The 25505-nt window shown below is 53.6% G+C and overlaps 1 protein-coding gene across 1 annotated transcript in view; it reads right to left on the bottom strand.

The window, feature by feature from the left end:
• The window catches only part of LOC105861111 (uncharacterized), a 109489-nt gene extending 97099 nt beyond the window's left edge, over positions 1-12390 (bottom strand). The window contains exons 1-3 of the mRNA XM_076004606.1: positions 12382-12390; positions 11259-11523; positions 4123-4245 (exon numbers count right to left, since the gene is read on the bottom strand). Of these exons, the coding sequence (XP_075860721.1) occupies positions 4123-4245; positions 11259-11523; positions 12382-12390 (397 nt within the window). The remainder of the gene's footprint in view (positions 1-4122; positions 4246-11258; positions 11524-12381) is intronic.
• Between the last annotated feature and the right edge of the window lie 13115 nt (positions 12391-25505).

Raw genomic sequence — 25505 nt, 5'->3', positions numbered from 1 at the left:
AGCATTTATAAAAGTAATCAACTTCAGAAAGCAGTTGCTGCCTCCTCAGCTGGGATGAGTCGTTATCACATCTGTGACCTAGCCTGCTTATAAACTGGAACAGCGGGACTCTGCAGCTGATCCTATGACATTAGCTAATCTGCATACCACAGAAAGAGCCTGAGGCTCTGGAAGGTTCCAAGCCTTGCCTGAGGCCAGGGGCTCAGCCAGATCTGCCCTAAGCTTTCTGTGCGGTTCAGGTCCCTTCCTTTCCACCTTGCTCATGCCTGGTCTCTGTGGGGACCACCTGGTGCCAGAGCATCACCTGCCTGGGCACCTGGGGACGGCCAGCTCTGGAGCCCCAGCTGCTCACCCCCACCAGGAGGAAGAGACAGGAAGCCCTTCCAGGGGATGGCAGAGACTGTGGGGCCAGAAAGAAACAGCCCCCGGGGGCCCCAGGTCCTGAGTGCCCTGGGCTTCCACAGCCCACAGGGAGCCTGAGACCAGCACGAGGGTTTCTGTTCAACTGTGGGGCCGACAGTCCACTTTCCCAAGTGGAGGAGTCCAAGCTAAAGTTGGCTGTGGGACCCTCCTCAGCTCCAGAGCAAGTATGGGGCCAGTGCCCTGCTGCTGTTAGGTGACAGCTTACAAAATGTATGAAATGGCCAGACACAGGTATGTGCGTGCATGTGGGGGAGGGGTATGCATGCACACACATATATGAGCATATGCGTATACACATCATACCAATAACCCAGCAACTTCCATGGGCAACAGCGTTTTAAATCTCTTTAGGACTCAGATAATTGACAACATACAGAATCACATTAACATATTAATTATTACTCATACATAAGCATACTCATATTCTTAACATGCCCTTTGGAAAAAATAGGAATCACTGATAAGACAAATATTCAACCACCTTAATTTTTCTAATTTTGTTTTTGTGAAATTCTGTTTCTCGTTAATGATCAGTTACTAAGCACCAGGCGCTGAGCTAAGAACTTCACTGGGGTCTTTCTTCTGCTAAATCCTTCGGATAACTATGTGATGGAAATACAGACATCCACGTCCTACGCAGATGAGGAAACCGAGGCGCAGGGGATCACACCATTTGCACAGCACAGTGCACAGGCGAGGAACCCGAACTGGGCCCAGGGGGGGGGGCGGGGGGGGGTCTCGTCCCGGAAACCAGACTTCCTGCGCCCAGCCCAGCCCCGGTTCCCGCTGAGTGTCTCCCTTCTTCAAGCCCCAACACTTCGCAGCCTATTATTTGACTCATCTTCTCCACAGTGCTGAAAAGCAGAAATAAACTAACATTTTCCTGTAAGGAAGATGTTTTCCCTACCCATCCTGATACACAGGGAACTATGCAAAAACATACACAAAGTGTAGATTAGTCACAGAGACACACAGTACGGTCAACTTAAAAATGACTTCAAACGACAGAGTACTTTCTGTCTTTTATAGGATTTATCACTCATTTAGTTGAGGGTTATCAAGAGCAGCCATCAGGGCCGGGCTCTGGGAGAGAATGAAAAGTGCCCTGCGCCCTCTTCTCCCCCAGAAAGCACAGTTTGGTCGTACGGATAAGATACATAAAACGTTCCGTTTTTCATGAAGATCGATCGATTCACCTTTAGACGCTCACTTATCAAAAATGGAAGAACAAAGGATGAAAGTGTTTCTTAGAAATGCCACGGGAAAAGAAAACACCATTTGAGCTCTGTATACCCCAAAGTGGTGCCTTTTTCTGAAGTCAAAGAAAAGGTCCGTGCCCGCCCCTGACAGGCAGTGATCGCCATTTGCTCCCAGAAATAAACAAGAATTTGACGGAGCCAAACAGGCAGATGCAAGTCTGCATGAAGCTAGCAATACTGTTTATGCTTTTACTATTTTTAATATGCTATAAAACCCATTTTGTCCTTTAAAAAATATTTTTTAACAGATTTAATGCCACCGCCTTAACTTAAAACCAAAGGGGTAGACATTTCTCCTTTTATTTTCAGGGGGAAAATTTTGGAGTCATTTTAAAATCAAAGCCTGATTCCTCAAACATCAGGGCTGCTAACAACTCCGGTATTTGTTTTTCAGTTCAATGAGCTTCATGCTGAATACTGATTTGAAGTGTGGTTCACCGTGTAGACTTAAATTGTCCTTCCCACAACTTTATCTGAGAAGCCTGACAGTGGTGACAATCACAGGACTAGTTTTATTGGGTAAGACTATTCTATCTGCAATTTATTCTGACAGGCTCCACAATTTTTAAGTGCAATTAAATCCTAAGAATTTGCCCAGAAAAAAAAAAAAAAAAAAAAAACTACCACATTTAAAAAAAAAAAAATTTTTAAAGAAGGCAAGAAAACAGTTGAATTGAACAACTAATTACTAAGTGGTTGCTCTTTAAAAAAAAAAAAAAAAAAAAAAGATATTTGACTCACTCTCAAAATCAGTTTCATTGCACAGAGAGGCAACTTTCTGGGTCTGAGAAAGAGGCTTCCAGCAAGTCTAAAGCCACCTGCCTCCGCCTCTGCTGGTAGCCACATCTTCGAAGTGAAGGCTTCCCACAGCCGGGAGGTGGGGGCAGGGGGGGAATGACACTTGCAGAAAACAAAGCTCAGAATTGCCACCACCTGATTCCCCTCCCCAAGCGCACACCAGCTGGCTCCCGTACAGGTGGGAGCAGCTCCTTGCCTTCCCACCCACCACCGCTCAGTCCTCCCGCGCGGCCCCAGAAATGGAATCAGACACAGCTCAGACAAACCAGGTAGAGCATCCCATGTGCCCAAACACGGGCTGCCGGGGCTGAAGCCCTTCTGTGGAACGGTCCAGGAAGCAGGTTCACAAGCATCATTGATCTCATGGCGTGCCTTTTGTGAAATTCTGCTTGCATTTCTAATCCGAAGCTAGGGTCACTATTGTCGGGGAGAAGGGACTCGTGTCCCCAGTCCTTCTAGGTAGCCTACGTTTCAAGTCTTTCTTCTGCAAGAAGCTAACCTGACATTAAAACAGTTATCCAGGTTATGTTCGGAAAATCGGATTTTTTTTAAGTGATGTCAAATTACGCTTGATGTCATGGAACATTTTGTATAAAATGTGAACTTCACGAGAGGTAGAACATCTTCCATGGGACACCTTCGGCTGGCATAATTCTTGTGTTCCAGGAGCAGGTAACTCAACAACCACAGATAGCCCCAGCCACCTGGTGCCTGCAACTGTCCTCACCCCTCCTGACCCCACCCCTACCCCAGCCCCAGTTAGGGCTGACTGTACCCCAGAGACACTCAACCTTTTTCATGCTGCTCCTCCTCCTGATACAATGCCATGCAATGACCCCCTGCCCCCCATCCCGTGTGCCCCCAAGACTCCCACGGCTGATAACACTGAAATGGCCTGGCCTGGCTCAGCCACTGAGGATCCAAGCTCATCGAGAGCAGAGGGCTGACCCCTGCACACCTCCCAGCACCCACACGGCGCCTGTCGCATAGTAGAGCTCCCAGAGATGTCTGCTGACGGCTCTTTTCCTTCGGAGCAACTAAAACAACATGCACTTTAAAACACTAACCTGTAGATCTATCATTTGATCCAGCAATTCCACTACTGGGCATCTACCCAAAAGATCAAAAGTCACTTTATGAAAAAGACACCTGCACTCAAATGTTTATAGCAGCACAGTTCACAATTGCAAAACTGTGGAAACAACCCAAGTGCCCATCAATTCATGAGTGGATTAATAAAATGTGGTATATGTATACCATGGAGTACTATTCAGCTTTAAGAAACAATAGTAATCTAGCACCTCTTGTATTTTCCTGGATAGAGCTGGAACCCATTCTACTAAGTGAAGTATCTCAAGAATGGAAAACCCAGCACCACATGCACTCACCAGCAAATTGGTATTAACAGATCAACACCCAAGTGGACATAGAAGTAACATTTATCGGGTGTCGGGAGGGTGGGAGGGGGGAGGAGGGGAGGGGTATATACAACAACAACGAGTAAGATGTGCAACGTTTGGGGGATGGACATGCTTGAAGCCCTTACTCAAGGGGGGAGGGGGCACGGGCAATATATGTAACTTTAACACTTGTACCCCCATAATACGCTAAAATAAATATACAAAAAATAACACCCACTAACCTGGGATGTGGTATTGCTGCTGCCATTGTTGCTGCTCAGCGTCTTCCCCCGAGACCGTCAGCCCCTCCAAGGCAGAAACCGGGCCATCCTGCTGCGCCTCGTGCCTGGGCTGGAGCTCTGGGCCTGTTAGATGCGGACAAATGTCTACTGAATAAATGAATGAAAGACAATATTGGTACAGAGATCCCAAGCCAAAGCCAAAAACATCTGTAAGTCAAAGCCTACAAATATCTGTATACACAAAACTTTAGGAAAACTGTCCATTTGGTTCTCTCTTTTGGGAATCCCTATTAAAGTCTGCAGAACTCGAACTTCACCTGCTGCAGTGCAGCTTGGTATTAGTGAGGTAAGACCCTGCAGAAGGAGATCACTTCAGCTACTCCTCATAGAGAAGCAGGACTGAGGGTCTGCGGCCTTGAAATGGAGAGCCAGACCCCAGAGCCAGACCCCAGACCCCAGAGCCAGACCCCAGAGCCAGACCCCAGACCCCAGAGCCCCCAGCATGCCCTTCTCGGGCTGCTCATTCCTTTTTCCTGGTGATAGTCTCCCTGCATTGCCCCCGGCCTTGCCTTCCTCTTGGCCACAGCCAACTCACCCTTTAAGACTCATCTCCGGCACCACCTCTCCAAGACCTGTGCCTGGGCCCCTCCCTGCCTGGCAAGGTATAAATCCATCAGTGCTTTGTTACTGTCACTGGGCGCAATGATTTCTTCTTTATCTTTACACCTGCATCACCGCTGCTGAGCGGGGACCTCACCACCTTGCCTCGGGCAGCACCTGGCTTTGCCTTGCTCCCCCACCTACCCTCTCTTGAAGCCTGCTCCCCTTTCCCCTGCCTGCGCCTTCACCCGCTTCCCCCGATTTTAATCATGCAAAATTAAATAAGATGCTTCATAGGTAAAAGGCTCTGTACAACACCTTGAGACCTTGAGGGGAAAAGGTGCATGCTTGGAAGCTAGCAAGAGGAATCTGAGATGAGAAGCTTGCTCTGAGGCAGGCATAGGCGCTGCCTCCTGCAGAGGCTGGAGTTCACCTGCTAGTTCTCGACCCCCCGGGGCCAGCCGTCTCCCTTTAGTGTGCACTATGTACACGTGCCGAGTGACAAATGTCGGGCGTGTGGGAGAGAGATGAGGTGGAGTACCCCAGTCTCAGCCATCTCCCTGCCACTTTTGGCAGCTCCAAAATTCGCACCAGAATGGCACTTTTTGGAGGGTTTTCTCCCTTGGAGTCCTCCTAAGCGTTGTCTGCTGCCTCCCTGCCTCCTCCCCCGGCTCTTTTTGCCCAAGGGATGCTGGCCCTGGACCCTCTTCCCCTTTTATGAGAGTAAGCTGGTGTCTCTGTGAGGCCAGTGCTGTTGGTTGCACAGTTATTTTCAGGAACCCTTAAAAATGTGCATTGTTAAAACAGGACCGTTTTGCTTTCAGCACTAGATGGATCCCAGAACAGTCAGGTGCAAAACTGAATGCTGGCATGGTGAATCATCCTTCCACGTGGCTTCCATTTTAATTTCAGAAGCACAGTCATGGAGGTCGAGCGCTTGTGTCCAACACAATATAAAATCTAATGAAGAATTCTGACATTTCCTGAGAGTGTGCACAGCCTATGTGCATTTCATTTGCTCTTACGGGCCCTATAAAGAACTCAATCAAATTTGAACAACACGGGATCCTTTATAATAAAATTAAAATCTCTCTAATAATTAAAATAGACAGCGTATTCCCATTTAAATTGGAATGCTCGCTATTTCTGCCCCAAATGTTTCTACCTCTTGAAAGAGCTGATGTTTATGAGAACTTAATATGGGTCACACAGACCCACGGAGCCAAAATTGGATGGGACAGTAGGAGTTGTGTAACCCAACCCTCCACCCCCTGCGGGAACCCCATCCACGTGCTGCTGGCTCCCTTTCATCCTTTGAAGGACCTCTTAGTACCTTAGGTTCCATTAGTCGTGCGCAGTTTATTTTGGTTCTAGAGGTCAGAGGCAAATGAAGGCACTTGCAGCCCTTTTAAGCTTGGGAGATATTCCTGGCAGGGGGAGAGTGAGACATGGCCACCAGAGGCTGCCCACCTCGGTGCTAAGTCCAGCCAGCCGATGCCTCCTGCAGCTGCTCCTTTATGTAGAGCAGGACACGCGAAATGTTAGCATGGTGTATGTTTAATATGCTAAAGTGTGGCCCTTAGCCCACAACTTTTTATGAATGATCTGAAAATATAGAAGCAGTCTTGAAACAAATAACACTTAAACACCATAGCTACAATTAAAGCTGACCAATGGAAAGGATTTTTGAAGGCCCCTGGAACTAGTTCCCTTTTTTTTTTTTTTTTTTAGGAAAAGAAAAGAGGTCCTGAAATCCAGTTCCACCACCCCATTACATGCAAGTCCAACACTTCATAAAGCTCTGAAAGACAAAGGTTGTTTCACAAATGTTGCACGCTACGCCAACGTGAGGATATCTATTTAGAGTCTCCGTTTTGCTCCACTTAAAGTGAATACTCCTAACCACCCAAATGTACGTGCACTTGGGAAGGAAGTACCCCCAGGCTGGAGCATTCCATAATACACAGTCTCTATACCGCATTCCCTTTCTAAAATCCGAAAGGAAAAAAATATAAATTCTAAAAAAAACACCCAGCCCCAAATGTTTTGCGGACAGGTATTGTTAAAGTCTAACATAAGCAGGGGACTGGCGTCTTTTAAGATAAAGAAGTACCTAAGCCAGAGCCAATAGGAGGGCGACGCTTAGGATTAAAACTGAAAGCCTGGCCTTGACCCAAAGCTATCTTTAACAGACACCCAACACGCCACGCCATTTCACTGCTTGTTGGCCTGAACCCAAATATCAATTCTGTGTTGAACCATACATCCAAAGTTGGCATTTTTGTTTTGTTTGCTTTCTCTTTCCACCCCTGCCCCACACCCAAGGGACTCCTCTAATGAGCCAATTTAAAAGGAACCCGAACCTACATATTTTCTTAAACTATCGAATTGGAACAAAATCAGAACATCAAAATATTCTCCAAAAATGACGTGAAGGAAAGCAGGGTTTCATTCGGGGTAAGTGGCTGGCTGAAAAGACACAATAAGGGCAAATGATTTCATGGGTGGGAAAAGGCTTAAGCCACCCATCCATTTTTTAAGACTTTCGCTTGGGAAGAAAGAAAGGAAGCTTTTCAAGTTTTTTAAACAGCTTGAAAATCATGCCACATGAACGTTGTCACCTGGCTGCACTCCAAATCCAGCTCTCTGTTTTATATACCTGTTTTTTTTTCTTCTTCTCCTTTTGATTATCTTATTGTTACTTGCAAGTGTGAACCGAGAAGTACACTCCAACAGGAAGTGCAATTTCTCAGCTGAAGATGAAGACCCTTAGGATGGCCCCCCTCAGGGGCTGTAAAGTTCACAGGAGGAACACAATCCATCTTTAAATGCTAATACTTCTAATTTAGTTAATTTTATTAAATGGTATGAAATGATACCTCGCTCGTATTCAGTAAAATCTAAGATGCCAATTTTTCCCCCTTCAAATTCTTGAGAGAGTTATTTTCATCAGTTTCATTTCTTCCCATACCACAGCAATTGCTAATCTCTTTGTTCCCTGAAGAGTTTTAAAAGTAGCTGTGTTAGTGTCATTTTTATCTTGTTACTTTAATCACGCGCTTATTGACAAGAGCAGAATTTGTCATCCTCTCCAAAGCAAGTCCCATTGCCCGTGTTTCAGCGTGATTCAGAGTGAGCCACGCTCCCCGAGGAAGGTGCGTGAATTCAATCGGTCCAGGTGCACAAGGACATCGCTGGGGTGGCACTTTTCCAAAACTACCCACACCCTGTCCTGGCATAGGGCAACTTCAGAGAAGAGGGTCGCAAGCAAGACAGGGAACAGACAACCTGCCAGAGGCAGCGTTTTCGGGGGCCTTCGCCAATATGTGACAGCACTGTTCCAACGTCTTGCTTCTTTCTCGGGAATCTGATCCTTTTCTTAGGCGAATCAAGAATATCCAAGGCAGACTGAACTGTTTGGGTTTCTGGATTTGCTTTTGTTTGTTTGTTTGTTTGTTTTTCTCTACTTTCTATTGCAATCCAACTGAATCATATTCATTTTTTAAACAATTTAAGATTCCATTTAATTTAAATAGTTTTATGTTGTTTGGAAAAGTCCAGGGACGGGTCCTACGAGCTCAGTGCAGAAGCGCGTCCTGTGAACGGATGCACTCTGAGCTGTTTTCCTCCTTCCTGCCTGCTGAAATGGGAATCTGATTTATAAATCAACATCCCATTGACTGATGGATGACCTACTTTCTGAGTGCTGGGTGCTGACAGAGCCCCAAGAAGTGAGTAAAATGATACCTGCTCACAGGGAGCCCCAGTGTTTCCTCCGCCACCAGAAACATTCCCAAACTCATGATACAGTACGAGCAATAAGCACGGTGCCACGGGACACAGACGGTGCCGCGAGACACAGACGGTGCCACGGGACACAGACGGTGCCACGGGACACAGACGGTGCCACGAGACACAGACGGTGCCACGAGACACAGACAGTGCCACGGAGCCCTCCGTGACTACCGGGCGGGGGAGCCAGGTCCACGGGAGCCCGCCGCGGGCCAGGTCAATGTGGGTCTGAGCCCGCGACGAGGAGGCAGAGGCTAGGTCTGAGGGTGCCACCTGGACAGGGGAAGAGAAGGGTGGGAGGCGTTTCAGGTAGGGAAGAGGGTGACAGAGAAGTCCAGAGGCAGGGGGGAAAGGCTTGTTAAAGAGTCAGGGAAGAAACCCGTGTGGCCAAGGCAGGGGATCTCGAAGGCAGGCCTGGGAAGTGCCTGAGGTTGGATTTGGATTTGGGAGTCTCGAAGGCTGCCAGGCTGGGGAGGGGATGCAGAATGCCATGCGACTGGCCGTGGGTGCAGTGCAGACACAAAATAAGAGAACAGAGGCCAAGGAGCTGACCTTGGTGGCAGCAGGACCAGGAAGGGCAAAGAGAAAAAAAGAGGGCAAATTTGAGAAAAATCTAAAAATAACTGCTGACTAACACAAAGCAGTCTAACATTAAATATTCAATTTTTGCATGCCCGCTCTTAATTATCCCCTCATAGAGTTAGAAAACAATCCTCTTTCCACAGACCCGATGCTCATTTCATTAGCATCTAAATTATAATTCCTTAATTATGAGCCTATCACCTATTCTCCTCTCCAAAAACTAATCCAGAAACTGTCAAATACAAACTTCTATTTAATAAAACGAACATCTGTGATCACACACCAGGAGCAAAATCCTAATTGTTCTAAACCTGGCGCTTTGCTTTGACAACCAAGCACCTATTTTTTTTAATACTTTGTTTTTTTCTTCTTTTTTTTTTTTTTTTAAAAAAAAAACACCTGCTTTCTTTACATACTGACTTTTAAAGGAAGAGATTAATTTTTATTGTCAAGAACAGAAGTTATTCTCTAAAATAGCAAAGGAGAAAGCTATGCTCTATAGAAGAGTTGCCTGCTACATTAAATAACACACCAGAATATTAACCAAAATTCACAAAAATCAGACATGGGCCAATACTAGTTTTCCCACATAAGAAGCCGATACTGTGATAACCTCACCTCTTTGGAATTAGGCTGCTAGTGGAGGCTGCAGTCCTGAATGTACCAGTGTGGCCTCCCTACCCCAGCTCAGGATGGCTGTATTTCCATTAGAATTGTCCCTCCTTAACTGGCTTCTCCTCCACCCCCCTTCACCCAAGTCCAGTTATTCAGCGAGTTATAATTTGGCACTAAAATTCAATTAAGCTGAAACTTTGGTCATATGTGGTCTTTTTCCCAGCAAAGCATAATTTCTTTGACCCATTTTCCAAACGTTAGCCGATCGATTTTAAAGCTGAGAGGGGTAAAAAGTTTATTTTAAAAGAATCGAGCTCACATTTCCAGAAACTAGCTGGAATTTTCTTTAAAAAAAAATTCAAATAAACAGTCGGGACGTGGTGTTTCTGTATTAAAGCGCTTCAGGTTTTCATAGCACTTGTCAAACCGAGACCTGGGACTGGCTTTGCAGACATTAATTAATGTTCACTCCGGCGCTGCGAGCCATTTCACCAATGGAAATTCCGATGAGAAAGGGAGGCATGAGGGGTCCAAGGCCCCGCTGTTGTGAGTCGGCGGTGGGACTAGGAATTGAAACCCGCCGTTCCCAATGAGCCAGCGAAAGTCTGTCGAAGTATTGAGCACCCCTATTGAAGACTGTGGGAGTTTTGGCGGCTTAATGGGATTGTGTTCGGTCCTTCAGGCTCTCCTTTAAAAGATTCCATGGCACCAACGAGACTCCAATAAAAGGGCCTCTCTAATTGCTTTCTGACTTTCTATGAAACTTTCTAAGCTATACTGACATCCTCGAATACAAGTATGGAATTAAATAGCAGAGAAAGGCGAGACAAAGTGGGTGCGCGGAGAGAAAGCGGTTCTCAGTGAAGCGTGTGTGAGGTGGGGGGTGACTTGGGGGAGGGGAGACGGGGCGGGTGTTAAGTCTGTGCCGGGAAAAGAAAAATATGAGTGTTCTCTTTTGTGTTCGCACAAACAGCCCAGCGCGGGGAGGTCGGGGCCGGGGTCACGCGGCTCCGGGCTGCAGCTGCCGCAGTGGGGCGGGGGGTCCCGGGCGGCCACCGGGAGTCGCGGCATCAGCATTCCGGCGGCGCGGGCGGCCGCTGTCCTCGCACGACCTCGGTGCGCCCAGAGCGCGCCGGCACCGACCCCCGGGGCGACGGGAGCGCGGCCCGGCAGCCGAGCAAGGTAAGCGTGGCGCAGCAAGGGGAGCGCCGCACACGGCGACCCTCGACAGGGCGCACCGGCCGGTTCTCCCCCGCGCTGGGCCGCCCAGCCGACGGGGAGGCCCCAGTCCGGCCCGTCGCCCCGCCCCGTGCCCCCGCGTCGCCTGGGGCCCAGGGAGACAGGCCGCAGCAGCGCCTGGCCTGGGCCTGGGCCTCCGCCTGACCCCGGGCGACGGTTGGGCCTCACCCCGGGGCCCAGGAGGACGGAGCGACTCAGGGTGGTCGACCTCCTCGGCGGCTCAGGAGGGCACAGGTGACCTGCCAGGCCACCCGTGGCAGCGGGTCACCCTCCCTCAGAACCGCGCACGCCACAGGCAGCGGCCTTACCAGGTCCCGGCTGGTTGGCGGGGGCGGCGCTCGGTCCCCAGGCCCGCTGCGAGCCCCCTGGGCGGACCACTGGCCCGCGCCCCCGATGCGCACGCGCGAGCCCGCGGGCCGCCCGCACTGCCGGGATTCCGTCGGGCTTGGGCACCGGGCGGTGGGCCTCGGAGTTACCCGCTCCCCAGCGCGCACTCCCGGGCGAGGGCACCCGGTGCGGTGGCAAGGGCCGGACACGGCGGCGTCGGCGAGACCCGGGCGCCGCGATCAAAGGCTGGGGGTGGCGGCCGCCGGGTTGCCCATGACCAGGCCGAGGGCATGAAAGGACCTTTATCCTCGAGTGACACGGCGGTTTCCTCCTGCCCCCCACCTCCTGCGGCCCTAATTGGGGCCGCCCGCTAATGTGATTAAAGGCCAGTTAAACGTTTCTGGGAGCAGAGGGTGGGAAGAGGCTGAGACCCCTGCCCCCTCCCGGGGTCACGCCAGGCCCGTGGTCGGGGGTCGGTGGCGGTGCCAGCCCCAGGGCTGGCCGGGCGCCCGCCGTTGTACACCCCCAAGCTTGGAGGCCGTGGGCGGGCAGGCAGGCTCCTGGGGCTTTATGTAAGCCGGTGGGCTTCGGGCCCGGCCGGATTTGGGGATTCTTTTCGCACAGTTTCCATTCTGGCCTTTGGAACAGCGCCCTGGGCCCTCGGGGCCCTCCCCCTCCGGCGCCTGCGGGGCCTAGCCGCGGGGCCTGCCTGGGGTGCCGCGCATGGGGGTGTGGCGGGCTTGAAGCTGATCGGGTTGGGGTCCTCCCACTAAGGGCAGTGACTCGGGACGGTGGTACCCAGGTGACGTGCTGTGGTCAGGCAGAGCCCGCGACCCCGCGGCGTTCCGGAGGCCTCGCTTAGGGACCGCTGGCTCCCAGGTCCGCGGCGGCGTGGGTGGTCCGCGTCGTGACCGCCAGGCTTGGCTGGGCCTGGGAGCCAGTGTCTGCTCCGTGCTGCCCGCCGCGCCCACTTCCGAGGTCGCCCGAGGGCTCGTGCCCTGCCCCCTGGGACTCTGGGGCCCCCTCTCCACGCAAGGCTGTGCGCCCCGGGGAAGGCCGGGCAGGTGCCTAGGGCAGCTGGGCCCCAGCTCGGAGATCCAGCACCGCCTTCATGCTGTAGCCCTAGGTGGTGCGCTCTCGGGGAGGGTCCGAGCTCCGGGAAGGAACCCGCTAGCGGCCCGCAGTCGTACGCAGCCCCCGAGGCCGCCCAGCGTGCGTGCTGCGGTTGCCCTAATCCCTTGAGGGTCCCCTGGGAGCTGAGAGCGTGGTCCCTTCGCCTCTTAAATTGTAAATCTGGAACCACTTAGGATGGGGGAGGCAGATAATAAAAAGCCAAATGGGAGCCAGGCGGAGGAGTGAGCTCTGGGTGTTCCATCAAGCGGAACCGCGCTCCGCGGCGGCGGCGGCGGCTCCGGGACACGCGGGCCGGGCGGGAGCAGGTGGGACGCGCGGCCCAACCCTCGCCGCAGGCCGCGCGCCCTCCCCAGGCCCGCGGGGGCTCTCCACAGCCTGCGCACTTCGGAGAAGGAACGTGCTAGCGGAGGAGGCCGCCCAGGGCCGCCCTGGACCCAGGCGGGCAAGGAGACGCCGTCGGCGCCCCCGCCGCGCTGCGCCCCCGGGAAGAAGACGGCCGCGCCCGGTGCCCAGGAGCCACGCCGCCACCTCGGGCGCCCCACTGTCTTAAAAATTGTGAACTAAGAAGCGAACTTCCCTGGAAATTTGACATATCGATTGTTTACATTCTTGAAGTAGCCTCCGAAATAGTCTGCAGGACTTTTTCACATCTAACAAACGTCAGATTGAACAGATCCGAGGATATTAAATGAAAATGACATTTTAATTTAAGTAGAGTGAAAGCAGACGGTATTAACATTTTTGTTAAAATGTATTGTGGATCTAAGATTTTTGTCATGTTCAAAATCTGTAATTTTTGATATTTAAAATACACATTTTGTACACATTTTTCAACCTCCCCAAAAAAGGAAAAAAATACAAAAAGCAAAATCTGGAAACCAAGAAAGGCCTGGAGAGAAAATGGATGGCAAGAAACCAAAGCCTATCTTTCTCCACACCTTCTTTTTTTTTTTTTTTATTCCCTAATAGCTGGAAGAAAAATACAGTGAAAATAAAATAATTTCATATTAAACTAACACATAGAAGTAATTAATTTCTTTCCAGATGGGTGGAAGGGACCTGGCTGTTTTAGTGTGCTCAGAAAATGCTAGATTCAAGTTGATTTTCCTTCCTCCTGCTGCTCACAGAATTGTAGGAAAAAGTAAACAGCTCCAGCCTTTCGATTTTTTTTATCTGCTTATTGAACACAGATAAAATTAGAATCCTTTTCTATTTGAGATAAAAGTTGCACAGGAAAAGTGACCAATTTTTTTTTAATCAAAGACATATCTGTTGTTGTTTTGCATAAGACTGTAACATTTAATATGTAACAAGCTAAATGACCTTGAGATTGTTTAAACTACAGCCCACATGAGTGACCCCACTGATTGTGCGGAAAAAATAAATCAGTTTTTAAGTTAATCTTCCATTTGTTCTGACATGGCTTTTCCGGTAATCTTGCATTAAGTGAGTCATATAGAGTAAAGCAAATAATTTGTGTGTTCCTGGTAAATAGTTTTCTCAGTCTCAAAAAAATCAAAAATACATTAACTGCTGCTTTTTAGGAATAACCTCTGAACTGAGGAGGAAAGGGAAAAATACATTTTTGTTGACACTTGTACAGCCAGGAGGAGAATTGAGGTGCAGTTAGTTTCACTATATCAGGGGTAAATGCGGCTCTGGGTGGAGGGTTTACTGCAAGGTCAGGCCCCGGGTATTTATTTCTCACTGAGCAGACACCTAGAGCTGACCTCTTAGAACAGTGACGTGTGTGATCACCCCGCAGAAGGAAGCCAGGCGGGCCGGTGGCGCCACGGGAGCGTGCAGATCTTTGGAGCGCGCAGACAGGACCCACGTCCAGCCCGGCAGCCTGTGCAGCTGCCATCCTAATACCCTCATATCCATGTTTTGGTCTCATCTATAAAACCCTACTCCTTTTTATGATGTTTTCTCCCTTTAAAAACTCCCCGGCAGCATTTTCAGTGACCCACCAGCCATTTTTCATAAAAAAAAAAAAAAAAAAAAAAAACCACAAAACGAAAGACCAGGATACGGACCAAAACTGGGGGTTGGAGACGTCCCTGTCACATTGAGAGTCAGAGCCCGGACACTTAGCCACTGATGGGACGTAGTTGCTCTCATCCTACAAAGGCCAGGCAAGAGGGTGTCCAACCTCAGTCGGGATTATGGTTGGGTTGATATGTGTGTGTGTGCGTTTCAGTTTTTTTGTTTCTGTTTTGTTTTGTCCTGTTTTGTTTTTTTTTTGGGTTTTTTTTTTTTCCTGGGAAAACCAAGGTCCCTTTTGGGACACCTGGGCTGGCCAGCAGGGCAGACAGGAAACGTGGCCAGATCAAGAGGAGATGTGGCTTCATGCTAGAATGCAGTTTGCTCTGTGCTTGTCTATTACAAGTGAAGGTGTAGTGTCGCCTAGAATGGCCCAGAGTGAAGGCCCATTCCTAGGAAGGAGGAATGTACAATATGAAATAAAAGAAGTGAATGCCCAAGGGAGGAGAGGAAGAAGACTGCCCTGGGTAGGTAAGAAGTCTGTACCTAAAAATGCACCTGCTGGGGTGCTCACCCCGCGTCCAGGTCTCTGTGTGGAAGCAGTTCCTTTTGGAGAAAGGCAGACAAGCAGAGACCTGGGACCGGCCCACTCCAGCTGAAGTTACCTGATTAAAACACAGATCTGACCAGCCCAAAGCCTCTGGCAGCTACTTGCTGCCAGCTGCCCACGGGAGGCAGTTCAGACCCTTCCCCAGTGGCCTCCTGGCCCAGCCTCGAGAATTTCTCAGCCCCTACCCTCCCACCACCCTGACAACCCTGACTCCCCAAGACATTCTCTCTCTCCTTTGGCCACCACCGGCCCAAGGGTAGGAGAGGCTCGCACTCTGCCCATTCCCCAGGGACACGTGGGGTTCGGGGCTTCTCAGAGCAGGCTGGCCTGGTGGAGCTGCTTCGGGGCCTTCCTCTTGGGGCCTCCGGAGCATCCTGGCCCGCAGGTGAGGACTGTGCAACTCACAGCGGGAAGGAAGCATGGCCCGTGGGATCCCAGCACCGGAGCACGGGTTCTCTTGTTCGGTCCCCCATGCTGCAGCCACACGTCAGCACCCCGAGTTCCAGGACCCCACGCAGCGGCGCCTTGCCCAGCCAGCTGCGTTGGTGTGTGGGAAGGGGCACACTTCGGAAACCCTCCAGCATGTCCTGGCTCCTGTCCTGTGCCCAGACTGGCGTTCTTGTTCAGAGAACAAAGGCCCGGAGGCCCCTGCAGAACGGAGAAAGGCTGAAAGCAGTGGCTTTCAAAGCCTGCTGACCGTGGCCAGGGTGAGAAATACATTGTGGCTCTCCCTCCGCGCATGCGTGATGACTGTGTATAAAGTGAGTGGGTGACTATTGGTGCATATGTAACTCAGATGCTTTCATGAAAGAATACTTAGCTTACCAGGCGTCACGACTCTGATGTTCATTGTCCTATTACTTTTCCCCCCAAATGATGGTCGCCACCCCCGAGACAATCCCACGACCCTAACAGTTGCAGCGCGGAGTTTGCAGACCCCTCCTCCTCCGGGCCGAGGGTGTGTGGGGTGAGGGAGCTCGGGGCTCAGCCCAGGGCACGCCGCAATCCCTGCCGCCGCCGCATGTCCCCCGCCTGTTCCAGCCACGGGCTCAGATCACCCCTCGGTTCTGGCCGCTACTTCCCAGCACTGTGACACTGGGAGGCCACCTCCCTGGACGGAGCCTGAGCCTGCTTCTTCCTCCTGGAATGAGGCTGACAACTCCATGAGGTCATGCACCAGATAAGGGCTTCACTCCGGCGCCTGCCCAGGCACCCGTCACTGCTGTTTCCGGCATCCTATGCCGCCCAGGACTCTGCCCCCAACCCACCCCCCAGTCACCCCCCCAGTCAGGCCCTCCTCCCCCTTCCACTCCATGCCAGCCTTCCCTTTCGGCCTTAGTCCCCACGGCAGATTTCAGGGCTCACGGGTCAGTGCGGCCCCGACGAGACCTGCCCAGGGGGAACTCTCAGGCGCAACGGCGTTTCTGCTGGACCCCCCATCGGCGCTGCGGGTGCCGTGCTGTTCTTCTGCCCGTTTTGCAGATGAAGTGTTGGGGGCCCAGAAACGTGTAGGCCGTGACCAGGGGGTCACACGACTAGTGGTAGAGCTGGGGTTAGGCCGGCTCTCCTAGCTCCCCTGGGTCCGTGGCCCGGAATCCTCCGCCCTGGCCGGGCACAAGGGGCCTTTCCCACAGCCTCTCAGGCAAGCAGGAGACTTACTGCGCGGCCACCCACCTTCACCTCCTCCACCCTGGGAGAGCTGAGTGCATTTTCCTTTGCCTGTTTTTTAATGGCTGCCCTTAGGGGCAGACCGCAGTCTTCCTGTACCACCCACACCAGCTCTCGCCGCCTTGGCAGTTAGTCACAGGTTTCCCCGGGTAGACAGCGGACCTCTGCATTCCCTGTGCACACGCACCATGTGCACGCACTGCACTGACCTCACACGCACACACGCACCCCGGCCCCCACAACTATGTACATTTAAGCTAAACTCATTAAATCTGCCCCATGCATTTTAATTGGCACATTACTTTCACACTTGTAATTACGCTAGCGTGAGCTGCTCGAGCACCGAGTGACCCAGCGCCCCCCTCCCGAGCTGGCTCTAGAGCTGGCCAAGGGTGCCCTCTGAGGCTCGCCCAGCCCCTGGGGCCTGGGCTCTGGTGTTTTCCTAGGATCTCTCCACCTCGGTGCGTGGGTGCCACAGACTCGTGCTCCTGGCCCCCCATGAGAGATGGCTCAGGTCTGTGGCTCACCTCCAGCATCTGAGACCGCTGCCACCTGTCCACCTGCTTTGCCTGGGTGTTGCTTCTGCTGGTCAGCTCTTCACTTGTGTGTGTATGCCAGCATTCTAGAAAACACTCTGCGCTCCATTCACCGCCAGCCAGGCCCTGGGCAATCAGAGAGATGGAGCCTGGTCCCTACCTCCCGGTGTGGAGTGCCTGAGCGTGCAGGGGAGGCAGACAGGGCTGGACACAGCTGGGCAGGGAAGCCAGGGTGCGGAGAGGAGGGCAGGCGTCCTCCGCAAGGGCGGGACGGGCAGGAGCGACTGACCCTGCCCTCCTCAGCCTCCTGTGGCCAGTTCTGCTCACTTCCTTCTAGCTTTCTGTTTTCTTACCGCCTGGACTTTGGATGCATTCTGTTTTTTCCCTTCCTTCCCGCTGGCCTCTCCCCTGGGTCACAGCCTTTCAGCTGGGGCCTCCCTGGTGCATCTGACTTTGAGGTTTTCCTTCTCCAGTGTCACGGTGGCTGCGTCGGTTCCCTGCATCGTTTCCTTGAGTGCGTATTCATATTCAGACTCTTTGAGGGACACAAGCCCCCCCCACCCCAACATGGAAGGATACCCTATGGAGGCAAGTGCCCAGTGAGGCTGGGAGCCAGAGGCTGGTTGGCCCGTCTGCCTTGCCCAGGGCTTGCTGAACATCCCGGCCACGTGACCCAGGCACATCCGCGAACTTCAGTGCAAGGAGGAGGGCCTCTAGCCAAGCCCTTCCTCCAGGAGACCAGGGGTCACATGGCCAGTTGACAGGTGCTGAGATGGGCAGAAGGCAGGGAGGGCGGGGGCTCTGGGCTGCTAGTGGCCGTGTAAGCGTCGGCAAGCACTTAGTCCCAGCGCAAGTCTCCAGCGGCAAACTGGGGACAGGAATCCAATGACAACCACCCTGGAGGGTTGTTGGGACATGAAAATGGCATAATTTACACGCCATTCTGAGCCACGCACTCACCTCTGTCAGTGTCATCAGAAGCAGTGTATGTGGACACTGCTCTGCCTCCTCCTCCTCGCCCTCCTCTAAGGAATCCAGCCTTTCCACAGCCCGGGCTACCCGAGTCCGCCCCAAGCAAGGAAGCCTTTCAGGCCACACCCGCCAGCTAGGGCTGGATGCCCCAGCCAGGCCACGGCAGTCCGATTCCCCTGCAAGAATTTGAGCAAAGACACAGTGACTGAATCAGACTGAGCTGGCCTGGAGACTCAAGGTCCCGTAGATGAGGAGGGTGGTAGCTCAGTGTCTTGAGCTGTAGGTTTTCAGTGCCTCCCCGGCCCCTGTGTGCCACTGTGACCCCAAGGGCCCTCACTGTGCCTGTGTCAGCCCACTGCTCCAAGCCGGGAAGGGAGTGGGAGGCTGAGGGCGGCCTGGGCTGGGTAGGATTGAATGAGTGCAGGACCCCAAGTTCCCAAGAAGGCCAGTGTCGAGGACCTCAGCAGCACCAGGACCTTAGCTGTGTGCCAAGAAGTCCTCTAGTGAGGACCCCACTCCTGGTGTCCACCCTTTCAGCCCAGAGACTCTGCTCCGTCTCCCCACCCCGTGCAGAGTGTCCTAGACTCCCGGATGAGTCTCCTAGGGCTCCCCTAATAGATGACCACCAACTGGGTGGCTTAAAACAACACAAATGTATGGCCTTGCAGTTCTAGAGGCTAGACGTCTGGGGTCAAGGTGTCAGCAGGGCCACGCTCCCTCTGCAGGCTCCTGGGGAGAAGCTCCCCGGCCCCTCCCAGCTTCTGGCAGCCACAGGCATTCTACAGCTGTGGCCCGTCACTGCGGTCTCGGCCTGTGTGTAGATGGCTGCCTTCCCTCGTGTCTGCCTCTGTGTCCTCTCCTCCCCTTACAGGGACACCAGTCACTGGGTCCAGGGCCCAGCCTAATGCGGTATGGCCTCACCTTAACTAACGGCATCATGGTTAGACCCTATTTCCAAGTGAGGCCTCAGTCTGAGGTTCTGGGTGGGCTATTCTACCCTGCACCATCTCACACCCACCCAGAAGGCCCTTGGACACCTCGAGCGGACGTGAGAACTTGCAGACAAAGTTTGCTTCTTGGCCGAGGGGGCTGGACAGAGCCAGCTGGGACTCTCCTGATGGGCTGGGCTGGGGGTGGACACGCGGCCCCTGGCGTGGCAGCCGGGCAGCGTTGGTGTAGGGCAGCAGAGGTCGCAGGAGAACCCGAGGGGCCGAAGAAGAAGCCAGCGGGGAAGGTGGAGAGAGGAGAGGTGGAGCCGCAGGGGAAGCAGGCACAGCCTGTCTTCCTGTCCCTGTGCTGTGTGGCCTGAGTTGCACAGACCAGCTGTCCCTCCAAAGCCCTCTTTCCCTCGAGCGTTTCTGCGTGGGGTAGTGGACGTCTGCTATCCCGTTGGCTGCCCAGTGTCCCAGGGTCTTCCTTCCCCACTGTGGCCGCACAGTTTGGGTGCAGCTGAATGAAAGCTGCTGGCCAGGGACAGTGCCGGAGCCCGCAGCAGGTCCCTCCTCGTGGACCCTGGCGTTGGCTCAGGAGCGGACGCAACAGCAGGCTGGGCCAAATCCGAGTAACGCTGGGAGCTGAGATTATGAACAGGTGGAAGGAACCGAGAGCCGGCAGGCGCCTTGCCACTCTGAGGAGGACTGAGGACCTGCAGGAGGCTGAGCCCAGGAGGACAGACAGGCTTGGTGACATCATTTGAGCCACTGGGTCCAGCTGAACCTCGAACCCCTTGATCACAGGAACCAGTAAATTCACCTTATAAGTCCCTCTGAGTTGAGTTTCTGTCACTCACCCGCCCAAAAAAAAGCGAAAGTGGGAAGGTGTCTGGGCAGTGACCGCATGCGGACCAGCCTCACCTGTGCCCTGCTGCCAGCCCCCACCGGGACCGCAGCCTGGCCACCTGAAGGAGTGAGGGCTCCACGTAAAGTGTGCTTGTGCCCAGTCTGCCCCAAAGCCTGTCCATACTCTGGCCGGGTGTTCCCGTGAAGGTCGAGCCATTGCCCCAGGACAGAGGACAGAAACCAAGTCCCCAACGAGACCAAGAGGAGACAGCAGACAGAAAAGACAGCCTGTGTTCTACACCTGGGTCACCAGGCCTGTCCACCTTTGCTCTGTGGAGTCTCAGTCCCTGCGTCCAGGGCCTCCTTTGTAAGGCGGCACCAGGAGCTGACTTCAAGAACATGAGGACTGGGGTTCGGGGATCCGTGTATAGGCAAGAGGCCCCCAAATCTATGTGAGCGACAGACATCAAGAATGAAGGAACCCCCGTGGGGACAGGGCAGCTCCAGGGAAGTGAGGGGACTGCCCCAGAGCAAAGGAGCCTGGGCTGAGCCAGGACGTGGGGGTGGCTGCATTCTTCCCCAGCCCTCTCAACACCCTGGTTCCCTCTTCTGCAAAGTTGGGGTCTTCCTTTGAGGGGTCCCCTCCATGAATGTTCCTCCAGTGGTCTAAAAACCAAGGTCACCAACCAGTAGGAGGCTTGGGGCTAGAACTCACCATTTCCCATGGTGGCTATTAGAAAGGACGCTTGCCAGAGAGGGGTGGGCTAGGTGGTTTCCATGGAGACAGGCTCAGGATCCCAGGAAGGTCATTTTTTCCTCTGACCTAAAGCAGGTGCAGGGCCAGGCGTTTGTGAGTAGATCGCACCTGCCACCGTCTGAAGGGCTTAGGCTGAGACTGTGCCCATCCAGGCCACCTCCATTGTTTTACAGATGAGGAAACCAAGGCCCATGGAGAATGTGGCTTGTGACAAGTCACCGAGCTAATCAGGGGCAAAGCTGGGTACCTGCCACTCTGAGGATCCGCCATCTCCTGTGGAAACCCAGGCCCTGATTAAAGCCTGAAGTGGCCTTCCTGCACCAGGCTGCCGGGATACCTGCGGTCACCAATGGCAACGTCACTCTCTCAATAGCAGATGCCAGCGCAAGCGCGAACTGGATTCCGAGATGGAACGAGACAAATGTGGGGTCGCATGGGTGCCTGGCCTTTCAGCGAGACATTTCTGTTACCAGGAGGTCTTTGAATTCTGTCCTGAACTAAATATAGTTCCTTGAGCATTTTTGATCTTGGTAATCATGCAACCATGGAGCAGAAATAATTGGCTTGAGCTCATCTTTGCAGCTTACAGCTCGGGGCGGCTGAGCAGGCCCTAGGGAGAGGCCCAGAGGCTTGGCTTGGGTGCCAGGTGGACTCTGAGTGACACCTAGAGCAAGCTAGAGCCCCTCCGTTGGCCTCAGTTTCCCCACCCATAGTTCTTCCATCTCCAACGCTCTGTCTGCAGCGTTCCAGGAAGGAAAGCTGATTTCTGTCCGCAGGCTCCAAGGTGCCACCTGCAAGACCGGGGGATGCTATTCTAGCATCCTCGTTGTTGCTTCAGTTGAATTCCTAGAGATTCGGTATTTTCTTTTTTGGAGGTTGAGCTTTTAAAATCACATGACCGCGTTTTTCTTTTTAACACAGAAAAACATAACAAAGGAACCAAGGGCCCATACCCTTATCCAGAGAACCCCTGTTGACACTTTCTAAAAGTAGGTCCTATGTGCAGCGGGGGAGAAAACTCAGCAGACACGGAAAGGCAAAAAATGAAAACCAAAAGGTCCCGCCTCAGCCCCAGGCCTCTCCCAGTGGAGCCCACGTTACCCCGTGTGCAACAGAGTTGGTCAGGAGCTCAAGTTCATGTCCCCGCCCACCGCCACGTACCACCGGTACTACCTGGGCAGGTTTTTAACCTCCCAGTGCCTCAGTTCCTTCAACTGCAAAGTGGATAGAATGGGAATATCCACCCTCTGGGGCCTCCCAGGGACTCACTGGGTTACCGCGTTACAGGGACCTAGAAGAGTCCGTGCCGTGCAGTGACTGAGGTCCATGAGTTCGATGTGGCTGTAAAAAGTTACTTCCTCCAGAAAAAAAGTATATTCTTCCAGAAGCAAAAACCACCACCTCTTTCTTTTTCTTTTCTTAACCAGAAAATGGACCGTATTTGGTGCAGCACCTTGCTTTCCTCACCTGTGTGATTTAGCGCCCCGCCCATCTCGACGCACACGGACAGACAGACAGACCTCATTCTTTCTTACGAGCCGCCGAGCGTGGGCGTGGCCCTCCAATCCAGGCGTGCCCAGACTTCACTGTTAACCAGCGACGCTGGTGTTGTGCCACAGCACCAGCATGACAGACTCCCGGAAACACCCATTCCCGCCCGAACCGAGTATGCATTTCTAATTTGGCTGAATTTAAGTCTCCATCAACAGGGATGAGCTTCCCACCTCTCCACACCTCCGTCAGCCCCGGGTGTCACCGCCGGCTGGACATTGTCGCTTTTCCCCACCGTTTTGTTAGCCGTGGACCTCTGTGGGTTTGCCAGCCAGACTCCCAGGGCTGGGCGTGTCCCCAGGAGCCGGACTCGGGGCGGCCTTGGGAGGCAGTGCGGGGGCCACGAAGGCCAGAGTGGGGCGGCAGGGAGGCAGAGATGGGGAGGGGACTTTCTCTAGTGCTCTCCTGAGCCGACCCCCACAGCCCAGGGCTGGCTCGGACGCCTGCCCTGGGCCCTCGGGGGCGGCCCGCAGAGCCGGGACGTCTGTGATCTCCTCAGCAGGTCCAGCGCTGACCTCAGAGAGCCGCCGACTTGTGGAAACAGCCGGATGCCATCTCGAGCCAAGCCCAGTGGGAGTGTTGGTGGGGCCAACCCAGGTCACCCATCCCAGTGACCACAAAACAATGACGCCTGTATGCCACTGCACCATTACTTGCTTAGAGAAGGTTCCAGAAGAGAGGCTCCAAACACGTTTCCAGTGATAAGGAGGCAGCCTCGGTGATGGTAACTTCATGTGTCAACTCGGTGGGGCCACGGTGCCCAGACATGTGCTCAAACGTGATGCTGGGTGTCTCTGTGAGGGTGTTTTTGGGTGGGATGCACATTCGGATCAATAGACTCAGGAGAGCAGGTGGCCCTCCCTCAGGAGCATGGGCCCCGTCCCAGCAGGCAACCGCCTCGGGAGAACAAAAGGTGCCCCTTCCTCTGAGTAAGAGGGACTTTCTCTTGCCTACAGACTCTTGAGCTGGAGCATCTGGCTTTTTCCTGCCTCTGGCCTGAACTGAACACCGGCCCTGTCCTAGTCAGCTTGGGCTGCTGTGGCGAGTCACCGTAGGTGGTGTGGCTGCAGCGACAGACACCTGATCTCTCGCAGCTCAGGAGGGTGGGAATTCCGAGATCAAGGTGCCCGCCAGTTTGGTTCTGGTGAGGGCCCACTTCCTGCCCAGTCTGTGTCCTGACATGTCAGAGAGCAGAGCGAGAGAGAGCGAGAAAGAGCTGTCTAGTCTCTCCTTGTAAGGGCACTAATCTCATTCACGAGAGCTCCACCCTCATGACCTAATCACCTCCAAAACCTTCCACCTCCTAATAGCATCGCATGGGGGGACAGGGTTCCAACATATAATTTTTGGGGGATACAAGCATTTGGTCCACAGCAGGCTATTTCACAGTCTCGAGCCTGCTGCTAAATAAATACGTGGTCATCGTCAGCTCTCCCGGGGGTCTAGCTTGCTGATGGCAGGTCTTGGGACTTGACAGCCCCATAATCACATGAGCCAATTCCTGTTAATAATTACACACACACACACACACACACACATTCTATTGGTTCTGTTTCTCTGGAGAACCTTGGCTAACACAGCCTCCAAGGTGACAAGGGGACTCGCAGGAAGGGAATGAAGTGTAACACATTGGCTAAAATATTTACAACATTCTGATCAACAACCGCACTCAGGCGACAGCCACCCAGTTGCAGCAGGTCTGCAGCTTCACAGCCGCAGCTCGACTGGCCCTGCCTGCTGCGTGGCCTCCCGACCTGGCCTTCCGTGGCAACCTCCAACCTCGAGTGGGCCCCTGAGCCTCCACCTCACCGTGCAGCCTCTCTGTCTCCTTGTTCGCCACCCCCCAACCCAACTCCCAAAGTATAAGCCCGTGGGGAGCAAAGGTCACGCCTTTCGCATCTGTGTGTCCATCACTGAGGCAGTGAGCGGCACGGGGTGGGATCCGGTGACGTCAGGGGCAGAGGAAGGAAGGCGTGTGGACTAGCCCTGGAGGAGGGCATCCGAACACCTGGCCGTGGGTCCTAGGCTTCACCATGGGAACTGGGATCTTGTGCCTCAGTTTCCTCATCTGTCAAAGGAGATGTTGGAATGACAGATATTGGACATCCCTTCCAGTTTTGTTATTTATGGGTTTTGTCACGGCGAGCTGGGAGGTGGGGAGCAGAGAGGCCCACTACTCTGGGCCCCAAGCACTGGGGGCTCCTGCCCACTGGGCGCTCGCTGACGAACCCCTCCCAGCTGCGGACGGTTCCTGGACTCCACAGCGCCCCGGGAAGGAGCGAGATGGGCTGGAGGGCACGAGAGGACACGCTTCCACTGACCATCCAGCCCAGCAAAGCAAGAAACCGTCAAAAAGTAAAAATTCCATTTGTAAACAAGATCGAATTATTTGATTGTGAAACCAGGGTCCATGGAATTTAAAATAATTGAATGTGAAACAATATCATTTGGAATGCTGGTCAGCCAAGGACCTGGGCTGGGAGGGGGCTCCGTCCTCCTGTGCCCAGACACGTGGAAGCCCGGCCCCGGGGCAGAACAACAAGCCGTTCGTCAACTCGCGCCGAGAGTCAGCTCCGCGCAGCCGGGCCGGGCTCGGGGCAGCCAGCCTGCTGCTCCCCGTCCTCTCGGGCTCACAGTCTAGCCGGGCAGACGAGGCGTGGACAGTTAAATAGCAGTGCCACGGAGCAGGAGAGGAGGGAGCCGGTGGCCCGAAGGGAGGCCCAGATAGAACCAAGAGGGGCGAGCTGTGGCCAGGGCCACGGCCAGGGAGGCCCCAGGGAGCTTTGGTGGCACAGCGAGGAACGGGGGCTTGGCAGGTCAGGACAGCTGCACTCAGAGGAGAGGTGGCAGGAGAGGGATATTCGGGATAGAAGTGGAGATCATTTTCCACCCCAGCATTGTCTGGTACTGCCTGTGTAACCTTAGACGAGCAAGCTATTTCCAAGCCTCAGCTTCCTCATCTGCAGAATGGGAATAATTCCTGTCCCTGCCCCCTTGCTGCTGGGAGGGTCAGAAATCATTCCTGGGCAGCCCCCGGGAGCTGATGTCACTGAGGGACGGAGGGGCTGCAAGTGGAGCGTGTAGTGCTGTTGGTGCCCGTCAACAGGAGGCAGTGGGCAGGTGTCCTGGAGGCTCAGTGGGGCCAGTGCCCCGCAGTGGGCTCTGTGCTCAGCTGCCGCAGGATCCCAGCCCCAGCGCTGAGTCAGTAGGTGGCCCAGGCAGAGACCCCTCGGGGCCCA

This window comes from Microcebus murinus, chromosome 6, assembly GCF_040939455.1.
Source record: "Microcebus murinus isolate Inina chromosome 6, M.murinus_Inina_mat1.0, whole genome shotgun sequence".
Classification (NCBI taxonomy): domain Eukaryota; kingdom Metazoa; phylum Chordata; class Mammalia; order Primates; family Cheirogaleidae; genus Microcebus; species Microcebus murinus.
Note: the sequence above shows the minus strand (reverse complement) of the source record. Positions and strands in the feature narration are given on the sequence as shown.